Source organism: Ambystoma mexicanum, chromosome 2q, assembly GCF_040938575.1.
Source record: "Ambystoma mexicanum isolate Mex_15411 chromosome 2q, UKY_AmexF1_1, whole genome shotgun sequence".
Lineage (NCBI taxonomy): Eukaryota > Metazoa > Chordata > Amphibia > Caudata > Ambystomatidae > Ambystoma > Ambystoma mexicanum.
The window spans coordinates 150,737,099-150,753,136 of NC_090924.1; the positions used below are offsets into that span (position 1 = coordinate 150,737,099).

At 44.8% G+C, this 16,038-nt stretch overlaps 1 protein-coding gene across 12 annotated transcripts in view; it reads left to right on the plus strand.

Moving 5' to 3' along the window:
* The window catches only part of OBSCN (obscurin, cytoskeletal calmodulin and titin-interacting RhoGEF), a 3,169,051-nt gene that overhangs the window by 1,489,478 nt on the left and 1,663,535 nt on the right, over positions 1 to 16,038 (plus strand). For 11 of the 12 annotated variants that reach the window (XM_069647058.1, XM_069647065.1, XM_069647061.1 and 8 more), the window contains one exon: positions 2,256 to 2,516. The exons of the other annotated variant lie outside the window; for it this stretch is intronic. In XM_069647058.1, the coding sequence (XP_069503159.1) occupies positions 2,256 to 2,516 (261 nt within the window). The remainder of the gene's footprint in view (positions 1 to 2,255; positions 2,517 to 16,038) is intronic. 12 annotated transcript variants of the gene reach the window in all.

A 16,038-nucleotide genomic window follows, 5' to 3' on the forward strand; every position in this document is an offset into this window, starting at 1 on the left:
CATTTTTAGCTCTTTAAATGAAGCAGTAATAATAGGTCTGTTCAGGGGGTTGCCTCGGAACTCACCAGTAAAAAATGACAAATGTAGTCAAAAAGGAGTGTGCGCCAGGAAAGAAGTAAGGCAGTTTTATTCAGGGCCCCAGACACAGCTGGGACAGCAATATTCAAACTGAACGTGGAACAGAACTGCATGAAAAGGCGTCATCAAAGAAATGCCCCTAAATCAAAAGCTTTTATAATCGTCTAAACTAATTAACATCAGAAACTTTGAAACATAAAAAGTCTCCTCACAAGAAGCCGAATGGTGATTGCATATCAAACCCCTATAGAATGGCATACATTATTTTCTATGATTGGGTCCAGCAGACCTTAACACACCACCCCTGGTTCTCCCTTGTGACGTCACAATCCAACGCCCAATTCCCACATAATAGTGCCAATTCATTGAAACATTTGAGATGACCAGCCAAACTCTATTCATCTGTCCCGGTCATCTCATCTTCGTTCTCATGAGAAAGCCTTCTATCATGACACTGTCAGAGTCTTGCACCAAGAACAGGATACTGTGTAAATGTAGCAAATTAAGAATTTTTAAGGCCAAACTGTATTCAGGGGCAATTTGAAACTGCCATGGGCCAGTAGATCAGACTTCGTAAATTTAATTTGCCGAATTATAAAATGGTTCTGCATTCATTGCCTTTCGGCGGGACCCGTGGGCTCTGGTTTATGACTTCGACAGTAAGAAACGTTGTTTGCTTCCTACCATGTGATTCTGGCATCGTAGGAATTGCAATGTGCTACCAGCCGTTGAGGCTTCTAAACAAATTAATGAAACGAGCACACGTTTCGGAAAAAGTATGTTTTGAAGCCTGTTTGGCAAGCCTCAGCATAATGCAAATTTTTATATACTTACCTGTGACCCACCTTTATTATCTATGTTTCTTTAACGTGAGACACTGGGCCTCATTACGTCTGTGGCGGTAAGGCAACAACTGCGCCGGTAGTGCTACCTGCGCTGTTGTTACCATGCCGCCGCATTACGAGTTCTGCTCGCGGGTGCTGCTCTGCACACGTGGTCAGACCTGGCGTGCAGAGCGGCACCCGCGAGCAGAACAGGATGGTAGCAACGGTACCGTTATGAACGGTACCGCTGCTACCATCCTCCCCATTCCCATTGAGCCCTATGGGGGCTCAAATGGGAATGGGGGCGTACCGGCTCTGGGTCCCGCGAAAGGGAAATTACTGGGCCCTCCAAAGTCGGACTGGCCTGGTAATTCCCCTTTTGCAGGACCCGGAGCCGGACCCGAGTTTGGGGTAGCCATGCCTTTATTAGTAATTCATGCTTTTCTCATGGTCAGCTTTATGTGGCCTGCTCCAGAGTTGGAAACAAAGACAATGGGCCTCATTACAAGTTTGCCGGTCTGGAAACAACGGTGCGGGTAAGCTTACCAGCACTGTTGTTTCCCGGTTCGCCGCCAGGTCTGACTCTGGCGGGCAGAACGGCAACTGCCAGCAGACTTTGACAGAAGCACCGGCACTGTTGCGCACAGTGCCGGTGCTCCCGTACTCCCCATTCCCATTGAGACCTGGGACTCAATGGGAATGGGGATTTACTATTACAGTTGTAATGCCCCGGTGTTTCCGGCAAGTCAGACACCGGTAAATTACGGGTTCGGCGGCTACCTGCCGGTTTTACCGGCATGGTTACCGCCTGACTCGTAATGAGGGACAATTTGTTCACACTAGCTCCTACAGGAATGGCTAGCAATATTGTCTACAAAGAAGCATTACCTTAGTTGAATAAATAAACTTCAAACTAGGACTGAACTAGGAATTATCGTGCGACGCTCGTATACACCTGCTAGTCAATTGTATGTTGGAGGCTGGGTAATCAATAATATGTTAGAGGATTGGATATTAAGTAGATATTACGCGTTTTATGCTGTTATTGATTATCACACAAATATTTAAAATAATTCCACATCTGCATGATTCTGTTACTTCTTCAATGCATGTAGGCATCCCGGAAAACAGGTTTTTCTCAGGGTAATGAATGCACATTTGTAAACAATATTAAAGTCTTTTCTAGGTGGCCTTGATGTGTGGGTCACACAGTATTTATTTACTGTTGGGCTTACACATCCATCCTGGCACACAGACATCTCTTAGTTGAGAGTTCTTTCATTAAACGTCACACAGCAAGGCATTGTGTGAAATATAAATGCTTGGATTGGACTGGTGTTCTTGACTCTGCAGCTCTACAGTTTAAAATGGAATTGCAAGATACAGAGTCGGAAGAGGGAGAGACAGCTAAGCTGCGCTGTGAGCTATCTGCAATCAACAAGCCAGTGGTGTGGACCAAAGACAAAGTGACCCTTCAGCCGAGTGCCAAGTTCGAAATGAGGCAAGAAGGCACTGTCCATGAGCTGATCATTCACAGCTTAGGGCCCGCTGACATTGGAGAGTACGTCTGTGTTGCTCGCAATCAGGCAACTTCTGCTGTCCTGAATGTGAAAGGTAGGAAGAAGGGCTGAAGATCTTTCCTTTTAATTGAATACAAGTATGGGTGTGGTGCCATTTGGAACCAGGAGATGCCCAGAGAGGCTTGTGTCTGTAAATAGCCAAAGGTGACTGCAGAGGAGATTATGATGTGTTAATCTAGCTTGGCATGCCACTTACTCTGCCATAGGGGTTGAAAGGTAAAAACCTGTTGGAATTCTGGCTAATTTCAAGAGAGAATAGTCAAGGCTATTTCTGTTGTTTGCATTATATTGTACTGCTAATTCCTGAAGATCTACTCATGAACATCGTCAGGATTTTCCATTTTATGATTACTGGGATCAGCGTTGCGTAACCCTTTGACATTTATGAAAGTTAAAGCAGCGCCCTCTGTAATTGTCATGATCCATCGATCATGCCTTTTTGGTCCTCCTGGTCCCTGGCACGTCGGGGGTTACTCGCCGTAATACACCCAACATGGCCGTATTCGCAGAACGCGGTCTATTGACCTTTACGTCCATGCAGCACGTTCCATAAATTAACCACATCCCGCGGCTCCGCGCGTCTCAACGCTTTCGTTAGCTTAGGCTAGACGTGCGTCGCGTTGTGCTCCTGCAACTGAGTTGCTGCTCTAACTCCCGGACCCTCTCCTTCTCCTTCCCTTTCCTTGTACCTGTTCTTCCGCGTTCCACGCACACCTCTCCCGTGTGCACTCTTCCCTTCTGGTCTTCCAGGATTTTCCTTGATCCTGGACGAAGAAGCTGAACGAATCCTGGAATCCGACGACGGCCGAGTGGGCTTATACAAGAGCCGAACAGCACGGAAGAAAACCCTGGCAAAGGATCATGCAAGACAACATAAACAGGTGAGAAAACACGAAACCTGTGACAGATTGAGACGCCACCTGACTGAATTCGACACAGACATGGAAGCGGCCACCCAGGACCTAATGCGTGGCATGCAAGAGCTGACGACCGAAGTGCAAAATTTAAAGGCAGAGAACGCCGCCTTAAAGCAATTGGTGTTGTCCCGTGAATCCGCTACGAAAGAGAGTGTAATTCTGGGCGGCGTTGTTGATAAATATGATGGTTCCGCAAAGAGTCTTCGTGGATTCCTTGACTCATGTTTGGTCCACTTTACTTTCAAGCCTTATTATTTTTTTACGCCCAGGGCTAAGGTGGGCTTTATTATTTCGCATCTTTCTGGCAATGCCTTGACCTGGGCCACCCCACTGGTTAACTCTGGGGATTCTCTCCTGGATGATTACGATGGCTTCATACAGGCCCTTAAAACCATGTTTGACTGCCCAGAGCAGGTCTACAGTGCCCAGGAACGTCTACTCGACTTTCAACAAGGAACCCAGGATATGCTTAAGTATGTCACATGCTTCAAACAGCTGGCTAAAGAGGCGGATTGGTCCCCTGAAGCTTGTTTTACCCTATTTCGAAGAGGGCTAAACGAAGACATCAAGGATGAACTAGCCAGAGTGGCGCGCCCAAGTTCTTATCAGGCCCTAATGGATCTTGCCCTGCAGATTGACTTTCGCATTCAGGAGAGAGAGGCAGAGAAAAAGAAAAGCAAGTCGCCATTCCAGAAGAGCTCCATTGGGATACCCTCGAAACCCAAAGGTATTCCCACTTCAAGAACCTAGCCTGAACCTATGCAGCTAGGGGCATTCCATGGACCCATATCCTCCCAAGAAAGAATGCGTAGGATCCATACTGGGTTGTGTATGTATTGTGCATCAGACAAACATCAAGTAAGAGAGTGCCCAATAGCCCCCCCACAGCGCTCGGGAAACGTCAGCTCCCGATCCTAAACGGAGCACAGGTTCGGGAGAGAGATGTCTGCTCCACATCAATTCCATCCTTGAACTCTCCTGGACAAAATTCCTTGGTGATTTTACAGGCCTTTCTATCACCATCCAAGAAGGAAACATATCCCATCCTGGCACTGGTGGACTGTGGAGCTATGGGGATTTTCAAAGACCAAGAATGGGTTCTTAAACACCATATTCCTTGCGAATCCCGGTCTATCATGCAACCTGTAGCAGCTATTGATGGAAGATCCCTTTCTTCAGGACCCATAACCCTTCAGACCAAGGACGTCGAACTTGCCATAAACCACCATCGAGAAAGGATAAAATTTGACATCATCAAGTCGGCCCACTACCCAATGGTTTTGGGAATGCCCTGGCTTCAAAAACACAATCCGTGCATCAATTGGGCAGCGGGTTCCTTGTTCCTCGGCTCAGAATTTTGTATGTCCCACTGTTTATTGTCAGACCTTACTCCGACACCATCAGAAGGAACTCCTACGCATCACCAAGGTACCATCTCTGTCTCAAACATTATCCAGGTTCCGGAGATTTACCAGGAATACTGTGATGTCTTCTCCACTGCCATTGTCCAGGCGCTACCTCCCCATAGACCTGAGGACTGTGCTATAGAAACGGACCCTTCCGCTGTAATTCCCTTTGGGAGGATGTTCATCTTATCCGAACCTGAAAAGAAAGCCCTTCGAGAATACCTGGATACTAATCTTGCAAATGGCACCATACGACCCTCTAAATTCCCAGCAGGGGCCTCACTGTTTTTTGTTCCCAAGAAAGATACCAAGGAACTCAGACCGTGTCTGGACTATCGAGGTCTAAACGAATGCACCCTTAAGGATCGCTATCCGTTACCCTTGATCTTGGACATTCTGGAGGCAGTAAGGGGCGCAGTTGTTTTCACCAAGTTGGATCTCAGGGGTGCCTACCATCGGATTCGCATTAGGACAGGAGATGAGTGGAAAACGGCCTTTAGAACACCCTTTGGTCATTATGAATACCTGGTCATGCCTTTTGGACTTGCTAATGCCCTGGCGGTCTTCCAACGCTTCATGGATAGGGTGTTCTCAGACATGCTATTTCTTTTTGTGATTGTCTATCTGGACGATATCCTAATATTTTCGAAGGACATTTCCAAGCACGAAGAACATGTAAAGGCAGTGTTACAACGACTACGCGAAAACAAGCTCCTGGCAAAGCTCGAGAAATGCATCTTCCATGTTTCTACTGTACACTACCTAGGATTTATCCTTAGTCCAGCAGGCATTGGAATGGATCAATCCAAGGTTAAGGCAATATTATCCTGGCCAAGCCCCACCTCTGTGAAACAAATCCAGTCTTTCCTGGGCTTAGCCAATTTCTACAGGAAATTCATACCTTCCTTTTCCGAGATAGTCCAACCAATCATTGTTCTATTAAAGAAAGATGTACCCTTCCTTTGGACCACAACTCAAGAGGATGCCTTTCAACGGTTGAAGACTGAGTTTACACAAGCTCCCATCCTGGCTCAACCTGATGTCAACGACCATTCATAGTAGAGACAGATGCCTCCAGTTACGCTATTGGAGCCATCCTCAAACAGCTATCTGGGGACAGGATGGAACACCACATCGCTTACCTTTCCCGGACGTTAACTCCCAGTGAAACCCATTACTCAGTCTTGGAAAAGAAACTGCTGGCCAATCCGTCAAGCCTTCACCGAGTGGCGTCATCTACTCCTCGGAGCAAAGCATCCTGTCCAGGTCCGCACGGACCATCGAAACCTGCAAGTACTGCAAGCCTTGGAATGTAGGAATAGCCGTCAAGCTCGCTGGACCTTCTTCTTCGCCCAGTATCAGTTCCAGATTCACCACGTTCCCAGGAACACAAAATCTAATAGCTGACGCCCTCTCTCGACATCCAGACTACGAACCTGCGGGAGATCGGCATATCCCAGATGTTTCCCCATACAATTTTTGTAGCTCAAGCAAACAATCTCCTGGAAGACATTCGCATGCAAACTCAGACTTCGGAACTCTGGAAGGATCCTTCGAAAAGGACTCTATGGGACCTGAGAACCCAGGACGGATACCTGTTTAAAAATAACAACCTGTTCATTCCCACACAGAAACTACAACAAAAAGATAATAAACCTCTGCCATGATACCCCTCACGCCGGTCATCGCGGCATTACCAACACCCTACGTCTAATACAAAGAGAATTCTGGTGGCCCAGAATGAAGGCTGACATTCAACTGTACGTGCAATCTTGTTCTGTCTGTAATCAAAACAAACATGACAACCAGAAACCAGCAGGACTCTTATTTCAGCCTACACCATCAACAAGACCTTGGGAAGTCATCGCCACAGATTTTATTGTAGAATTACCGCCATCCAGAGGGTACACCACTATCATGGTCACCATTGACTTGTTCTCTCATATGGCCCATTTTACACCTCTGCATAAGTTACCATCCTCATCAGAACTTGCTGGAATCTTCCTGGAACACATCTTCCGACTGCATGGACTTCCTTCCAAGATTATATCGGACAGAGGACCACAGTATATCTCTCAATTTTGGAAGCACCTCTGCAGGATACTAGGAATCCAACGAGCCCTCTCCTCAGCATATCATCCCCAAAACAATGGAGTCACAGAACGAGTGAATCAAACCCTTGAACAATACCTTTGTTGTTTTTCTACTAAGGTGCAGGACGATTGGTCGCTTCTGATACCAGTGGCAGAATTCGCCTACAACAATTCAGACCATTCGGCTGTTAAAACCAGCCCTTTCTTTTGCAGCCATGGATTCCACCCTGCGGTACTACCTTCAGTCCTTCCGCATCCTACACCAGTTCCAACAGTCGATTCCTGGATTGAAACACTCATCAATGTACAGAGAGAAGCCAAGGAACATCTAGAAAGAGCACAGATCCAAACTAAGCTCTATGCAGATTCGAGGAGAAGGCCAGGGCCTTCTTACACTATTGGAGATAAAGTATGGCTATCCTCGAAGCTACTGCCCAGACATCTCAGACCAAATAAGCTGGCTCCTCGATATTATTGGCCCTTTCCTATAAAAGAAATCATTAACCCTGTGGCCTTTCGACTTAAACTACCACGCTCCTGTAAGAAAATCCATCCAGTTTTTCACAAATCTCTATTGAAGCCTTACATCCAAACCACCCGGACTAATCTTAGACCCAGTCCTGTGGTTGCCAACGACCAACTAGAATATGAAGTGTCTCGAATATGTGACTCCAGATATAGACGAGGACAACTTCAATACCTGGTGGAATGGAAGGGCTATCCACCCAGTGAACGTACCTGGGAACCAGTCTCAAACCTAAACTCCCCCAGATTGCTCAGAAAATTCCATCTAATACATCCAGGCAAACCCGGTGGAACGTGTTTTAGAAGGGGGCATGCTGTCATGATCCATCGATCACACCCCTTTTGGTCCTCCTGGTCCCTGGTACGTCCGGGGTTATTCGCTGTAGTACACCCCACATGGCCTTATTCGCAGAACGCGGTCTATCGACCTTTACGTCCATGCAACACGTTCCATAAAGTAACCACGCACCCGCGGCTCCGCGTGTCTCAACGCTTTCGTTAGCTGAAGCTAGACGTGCATTGCGTTATGCTCCTGAAACTGAGTTGCTGCTCTAACTCCCAGGCTCTCTCCTTCTCCTTCACTTTCCTTGTACCTGTTCTTCCGTGTTCCACGCACACCTCTCCCGTGTGCACTCTTCCCTCCTGGTCTTCCTGGATTTTCCTTGATCCCGGACGAAGAAGCTGAACGAATCCTGGAATCCGACGACGGCCGAGCAGGCTTATACAAGAGCCGAACAGCATGGAAGAAAACCCCGGCGAAGGATCCCGCAAGACAACATAAACAGGTGAGAAAACACAAAACCTGTGACAGTAATGAAGAACTTAGTGATGGTAGCCTGAGAACGGGAGAGAAAGGTACCCTAGTTCTTAGATAGAAACACTGGACAGCCAGCATGAACATTTCTGTGTTAAATTTATAAGGTGCATTAATGTGCAAACACCTTCAATAAATGAGATATACCAAAGTGCCTGCATCTACCGGTGCTTAACGAGGCGCCAGGTTCCTTGTCGGAAGTTCCTTTCATTTACTCTGACTCATGTAACACATTCAAGAGCCAAACAGTGTCTAGAAAAGAAACTATAACATTTATTTCATTGAGGAACCCGGCTCTCGGTACCATGAATAAACAGACTATTTTGCTGCACAAACTTTGGATAATGGATGCAAATCATGGTGTCATACCTAGCCCCCACAGTTAGTTTTATTAAGGGGATACTATTTTTACAGTAAGAATACATGGAACAGATGAAGTTCAACTCAAACAGTAAAGCTGAAAGAAAAGATACGCCTAAGCTAGAGCCCATGGAGATACAGGGAAACCCTCACAATGGCAATTCTTGCGTCATGTGTGATTAGATCAGGCTCCCATTCCTTAGCTGCTTTTACATCCTGTAGATAAGTAGTGACAGAGCGCTTGTAGACCCTACACTCTTAGACACCAAAGGGAGAGTAGTGCCTTCAAAACAAGGACCATGCATCTCTCCTTCAGTAGAGGCAAGCACTTTGGTAATGTTCCCAGCATTAGCTCCCCAGAGCCACTTTACAAATGCAACGCCTTTGGTGCATTCAAACCGTAACTCAAAACCAGCCTGAAGTCTGTATAAATATGCCACTTTATTGATCCTCTGTGGCTCTTGCTGTTAGAAACGCTCCACTGCCTCGAACACCTCCGGCATCATTAGGGCACCCGGAGAGACAGACATAAAGGACCAAACCCAAACCCGCCAAAGAAAATAGTGGATCTGCTGATCGTGAACTTCACAACAGAAATCCTCCATCGTAGTGTCAGAAAGCACTTTCCCTTATTGACTCCACAAATAGTTCTGCCATAAAATACAGGGGCTTGAAGAAGCCACCCTGTGAATAAGACACCAACACCTCAACCTTTCCTCATAATACTGAAGTGGTCCCTTCTTTTAGACATAGTAAGTCAGTCAACCATGAGTGTTCAAATCTACAAATGCGAAGTCCAGGGATATAAATGTGGGAGCCTTTATAGATAGCACCTTCTCCTTGAGGCATTTGCTGTCACGGAACACAATAAACATGTCATAAACAACTGTCAAAATTCCTCCCTTTGGTAGGTCAGTGTGGCTGCCAGTCAAACAACACCCTCAAAGTTTGCTTGATTTCCAAGGGTTCAGCCCTGCCCTCTAAAGGGAGAAATGCCATACAGCATTCACCTCAGGTGACCAATTAAACTGATCACTCTGAATGATGCCACTGTCAAACAGGAGGCAGTAAGGTATTAACCCTCAGCAAGCCAGGATGCAGCCCCAGGGGAAAACACACCTAGGGTAAACCAAACACGAATTCTGATACTAGCCCCAAGTTTTAAACAGGGGTTAGAGTGGCATTGGGAGATTAATAAGGGAAAGCTAGAATTCATACTGGATTCATGGTTAGGGACATAAGATTTGGTTGATTCTGGTTGGATATTACTTAATCTGACAAGGATAGTCCAAAACCTACATCTTTGTCCAGTTTCCTTTCAAGATATCATATGCACAAACAAAATGCTATTTTATTTAGGGGGAATACACATACCCTAATTCCAGTTTTCCTCTAAGATATTTGTTTACTGCAAAGAAATGTTACTTTTTCTGTGTACATCAAATGTCCATATAGTTAAGGGCCGTTTCGAGTTTTGGGCATTGCTGTTTACGCATGTTTTTAACATAATTTGGGAAAGGGTCAGCATTCAATCTAGATGGCAGAGAGTACTGATTGTCCCAATTTGCAAGAAGGGCAGAGCAAGTTTACCAAAATCCTATTGCCCTATCTCTCTTCTTGATGCAACATCAAATATGTTTGGGATATTGGTTCATCTAAGACTGACAACATGGGTACCTGACAATAACATTTTAGCCAGCACCTCGGGCCTTCATGGATCTCTTCTCACCCTTTCACAAGGTTGACAGACGGAAGTTGTGAGAGATCCTGAGACCCACCTAGCTTCTATCCGAGGATGCAGTGGCGTGCGTAGGGTTTGGTCCTTGGGGGAGTACAAGGAAGACTTTTTATTCACCACAGGCATACTTGTATCTTTGCCCTCTCCTGTTTAACGTGCTCACCAACACCTGGAAAAGGCGTTAGTGGATAGGCATTTCGGTCCCCTGCTTAGTTAAGCCGATTATACAGTCTTTTTAGCCAGAACCCCCTGTGCCATCCCAGGTCTAACCGACTCGAATGTGCTGCTCATGAGTGATATATAACCCCTTCCATAAATATTGAGAACTCAAAATGCCTAGGCATTGGAGGAAAGTGGGGACTCTCTCTCTCCTTCAGTCTTAAAGGAGTTAGGCTAAACGGTTAATATACCAGGTGGCCTTCTTTTCAAAAAACCATAAAGCCTCAGCCCTCATAAACAAGAAATCCATAATCATGTTACAGGGCGAGTGGGGCGATTATTCAGTCAATCATTATTTTGAGTAAACATTCAATCACAGCCATAATGTGCGTCTGTCTTGCTAGATCCAGAGCAATAAGCCTCTATGGCTCAGAAATATGGAGCATGAATCATATGCAAAAATTCACAAAGTTGAACATATATTTTTTAAAGATTTATTAAGTGTACCGACCTCTACAGCTAATTATGCCGCGCATAATGAGCTTGGTCAGGATTTCATCTCGATTAGACCACATCACTTTTGGATGTCACTCTGGGTTAATCCGCACGCCAAGCTATTGTAATGCATCCTTTTTATTAGATTGCCATTGTTTCTTTATATTCACCACACTCCAGCGTAGTTGCAACAGACTGTCTAACATTTGCACCAGTACTAAAAATGCAGCAGATGCTTAGATAGTACCATTTCCTTTTCACCCAAAAGACCAGCCTGGCGATGCCTGTGGTCAGGCCACAATTCACCTTTACACAGACCACAAGGTGCAGCGCTTTAAGATGAGTATGGTGGTTATGTGGGCAGGATAAAAGACGAATAACATAACACAACAAAACATAATACACGTTGAAGCAATAGGGTTCTGTCACCATAGTCTCAGGAGGAAAGCTCAGGGGCAACATGCTCACCTTGGAAGCAAGATGCCGCTGAGCAACACAGGTTCGATCCCCGGGTCCATGATTAGAAAACTCTGGGTAGTAAGCGTGTTATAAATAACCAATTATATATTATAGGGCGGTGGTCGGCTCCCTATAGTTGAGGTGAGTCGGAGACGCATAGGAACCCCTCAAAATCCTATTGTTAATGACTTTTGATTTGAGTAACGGATTTGGCCAAAAAAACGAAAGTGATTAAAAGTCTGCGCCCCTCCACCCCCAGACTGCAAAGTTTCGTAAAGATTTGTTAAACAATAAAAAAAGGTATTAAGCGTCCCAACATTTTTTTTTCCCCAAATGTGCGGCCTGCTTCCCATTCATTTTCCCATAGACAAAAAAGATACATTTTTGCCATTTGATAGTTATATCTCCCATGGTGCATTGCAGGGTCATGGTTTTCAGAAATGAGACGACCGCCATCTTGTTTTTCTCTCGATGCGAGATATATTTGCGGCAATTGCCGAGGCTATGGGACAATGTTACGCATTAAAAAGCTATTTGCAGGTCAAAAAACATACAAATGCCATCAGGGTAGAGGTGGGGGGATGGCTAGAAAGCACTGCCGAGTGTGCAGCACAAAGCTTTGTGTAGCCTCGGCTATAGCCGCCATCTGAAAGCAAACTGCATCACAGAAGCAGCGTGTGCTCTGGGGTCAAAGGGAGAAGGCAGAGGAGGTGAGGGGGCCATCTGGGGAGTAGGGGGAGCTGCCACAGATGAGGGGGCACTTCATGATGAGGGAAGCATTTTTTTTCAGCTGTTTTGCTGATTTTCGCGGCTTCATCAGAGGTTACAAAGAACTACAGATAACCGCGGGTATATGTAGTTCAGTACCCGCAGTTACATTTTTTAATAAAGATATTTTTATAACTATAGTGACATCAGGGGTGAAAGATTCAATTGCCATCCAGGTCTCCCATTCATGCAATAACCAGGACAGACTCTGCTGAGCTTCAACGTGACAAAGGGGCCAGCCTCCTGAGGTCATGTTGCCTGATAAATGAGCTAACCTTACAAGACCAAGTAGAGGAATGGTCCGCCCTTTTCTTGCTTTGAAGCTAAGGTGGGTCAGCCCCGCTTTGAAGCTAAGCAGGGTCAGTCCCAGTTACTGCATGCATGGGCTACCAAATCAGCATCTGAATTATCTACTTTTTTTTAAAAACTGTGCTACTGTCAGTCCTTGAAGTTTTTGCACTCAGAGACAATTTTTTGCCTCTTGCTGAATTGCATTCTGGTATGTGTAGTTTCCTAGTCAATAATAAAAAAAATAGGTAATTTTACAGCAACAGTGGGTTTACCATCCCTGCTTAGCTTCAAAGTGAGGAAGGGGTCAGACCACTTAGGCCATGCCGCCTAATATTGGGTTCCCCATTAGAAGAACACTTAGAGAAACATGGCCCAAGGGGGCTGGATCCTTCTTCGCTTTGAAACTAAGCTGGGTCGGTCCAAGTTACTGCATGGATGGCAGACAGTCGATGGTCCTGAATGCCATGTGTTTTCTTAGTTTGAAATTTCTCATACTACACGGCACCTGCATTTTTATAAAACCGAAAAATAACATATTTATGCTGAACGCTGCTGTCAGAGGACCATTCCCTAAACCCAAGACGCAGCACTTAACTGTTGTGCTACAATGATGTTGTTGTTTGTATTTCCACAAGTTTCATACCTAGCCTTTTATCATTGAACATATTAAATGATAGGCTAAGTATGAAATGTATGCCTAATGAAGCACCAACAAGCACCATTGTGGCCTACTGGTTAAATGCTGTGCCTCGAACGAACTTTGGCAGACCAGGGTTCAAGGCTGTATGTTTTTTTTATTGAACCAATTTAATTTAATTAAAAGAAAAGCAATGCATGTGGGAGGTGGTGAGGTGTGTTGCAGTGCAGTCCTTTGACATTATTTAGATATGGCTGTAATGTCAGCCATGTCCAAACTTCTTTTCCGCCAAAATAACGGCGCCGGAATGGCTTTTTTGCTGAAAAGGGCATGCCGAAATGTGCGCTGCAGCGGAATGCGGTGCCAAATCGGCCTGCGCCACTATGATGGGCCTAAAAAGGGGTGTACCACTTGGAGAATGCTGCTTAACCAAAGTGTTTGCTCCATGGCAAATAATTTAATTTCACTGCGCATTGCCTAAAACATTATGAGTTCTTAAAGCCTGCAATCCGAAGGCCATGGCTAGTGTTCTGGTAGCATTTTAAAATGGACAGTGGGCGCGGCCAAAGGCCCTGCCCACTGACATGACTGAAGACCATGTTAGTGGTCTGGAAGCATTCTAAAAATCTATGGAATAAAAAAAAAACTTGAAATTCAAGGAAAAAACTTTTGTTGCAGGGATGTTAAGGTGAGCAATACATTGTAACAAAACCCTTGAAATTCAAGGAAGAAACTCTAGTTGCAGGGACATTAAGGTGAGCAATACATTGTAACAAAACCCTTGAAATTCAAGGAAAAAACTTTAGTTGCAGGGACGTTAAGGAGAGCAAACATTGTAACAAAACCCTTGAAATTCAAGGAAAAAACATTAGTCGTAGGGATGTTAAGGTGAGCAATACATTCTAACAAAACCTTTGAAATTCAAGGAAAAAACTTTAGTTGCAGGGACATTAAGGTGAGAACTTAATGCAACAAAACCCTGCAAATTCAGCTAAAGCCACCTTAACTTCGCACCCCCTGTTGCGCTGACTATGACCATAATGATGACATCACACATCACATCACTGATGACATCATTACAACAGTAACTGACATTAAGCATGGCCTTTAGCCATGGTCAGTGTGCATGGCCAAATATAATTAACACATGAATAGGTACTAGCCATGGCCTTCAGTTATGGACAGTGGTCACAACTTTCACCCCTGTGCACTGAATATTTTAAAACACTAACAAGCTACCAACCATAGATTGTGGCTTTTACCAGTGGATGCAGCTTTCAACAGTGTCCACTGTATATTATATACACTGAACAGGCACTAGCCATGTACTTCAGCACAATACTGGCCAGTGGCCACAATCTTTGACTGTGCCCACTATATATTCTAACATATAAATGGGCTACTAGCCATGGCCTTCGACATTGATCAGTATGTACATCTTTTGACCATGTCCACTGTACATTTTAAAATAATAAAATGCAATAAGCAATGGCCTTCGGCCGTGCCCACTGTCTATTAGATGCACTAACCAGCTGCTAGCCATGGTTTTCAACACAATACTAGCCAGTGTCTATCCGGAAATATTAATGGGCACTGGCTATCACCTTTGGCCATGGCCACTGACTACAGCTTTCAACGTTGCCCACTGTATATTTTAAAACAGTGACGGGCTACTAAGCAGGGATTTTAACCATGCACATTGGTATTTTTGGACACTAACCGACCACTAGGTATGGCCTTTGGTGCTGGTCAGTGACCCCACCCTTCGTCATGGCCAAGTCCACGTCCTAAATTATTATTAAGGTAATCAATGTTTTCATGAGCTAACTTATAAATGATGTTATGTCTAATTCCAGTATTGATGTAATCAGTTATATACAATGCAACCAGTGATGGCATCAGTGATGTGATTTGTAATGTCATCAGTGTTCCCATACAACATGTAATTAGTGATGTCATCAGTGATGTGATCTGTGATGTCATCATTGTGGTCACAGAGGGCAAGAAGTTACGGTAGCTTTAGCTGAATTTCCAGGGTTTTGTTGCATTAAGTTCTCACCTTAATGTCCTTGCAACGAAAGTGTTTTCCTGTAATATATATAAAATCCAAGATATCAGGGACAGCTCCCTGCGTCGCCTTCGTACACACAGTGGCCCCTCCTTTCTCATCCTCGTTCGCAGGGGTTTACCACAGCCATGGTCGACAAAGATGAGGTCACAGCGACTCCAGGTAAATGTTAAAGTTGATGTTGCTTTATTTGGTAAACTCAATTGAAATCCAGAAATGTTGTGAAAACCACCAGTGGGGGTGACAAACAAGCATGAGACTCCGGGAAGTCAACCATTGCGTTTCTCCACCAAGGCTTTGCCATAGTATATAAAAACGTTCATACTGCTTTTTTGTACTATGTTTGCTGCATAACATGAAAAGAAATGTGTCTACTACATTTCATTTCATGTTACACAGGAAGATTAGTAAATGAAACTGTCTACTTCATGTTTGGCCTAGTGCAAACCTTCCTTGTCAGTAGAGATGGGGATACTCCAGTTTGTTCCTTTTCATATTATCAAAGCTGTAAAGTTGGTGCTAAATGCATTACCGCCACTTTTTTGCACAATGGCAAAGTTTTGAGAATAACGCTCTTGGAAAACAGCACATCTTAAGCATTCACCTACGGAATTCCTTATCTTTTTGTGTTTTTGTTTGTTTACCCCTGCACATTGCAGTCTGAATGTTTTACCTAGGCCATTGCAAAATATATGGAATCAGGGAAAAGAAAGAAACACTGATGGCCTGCTCTTTGAAAGTCATGAAGGGATTGGGGTAGTTTTAATCTTGGCATGCACAAACTTACTGAAGCCTGTTCGGTTTTAGGCAGAGCAAATTGTGTGTC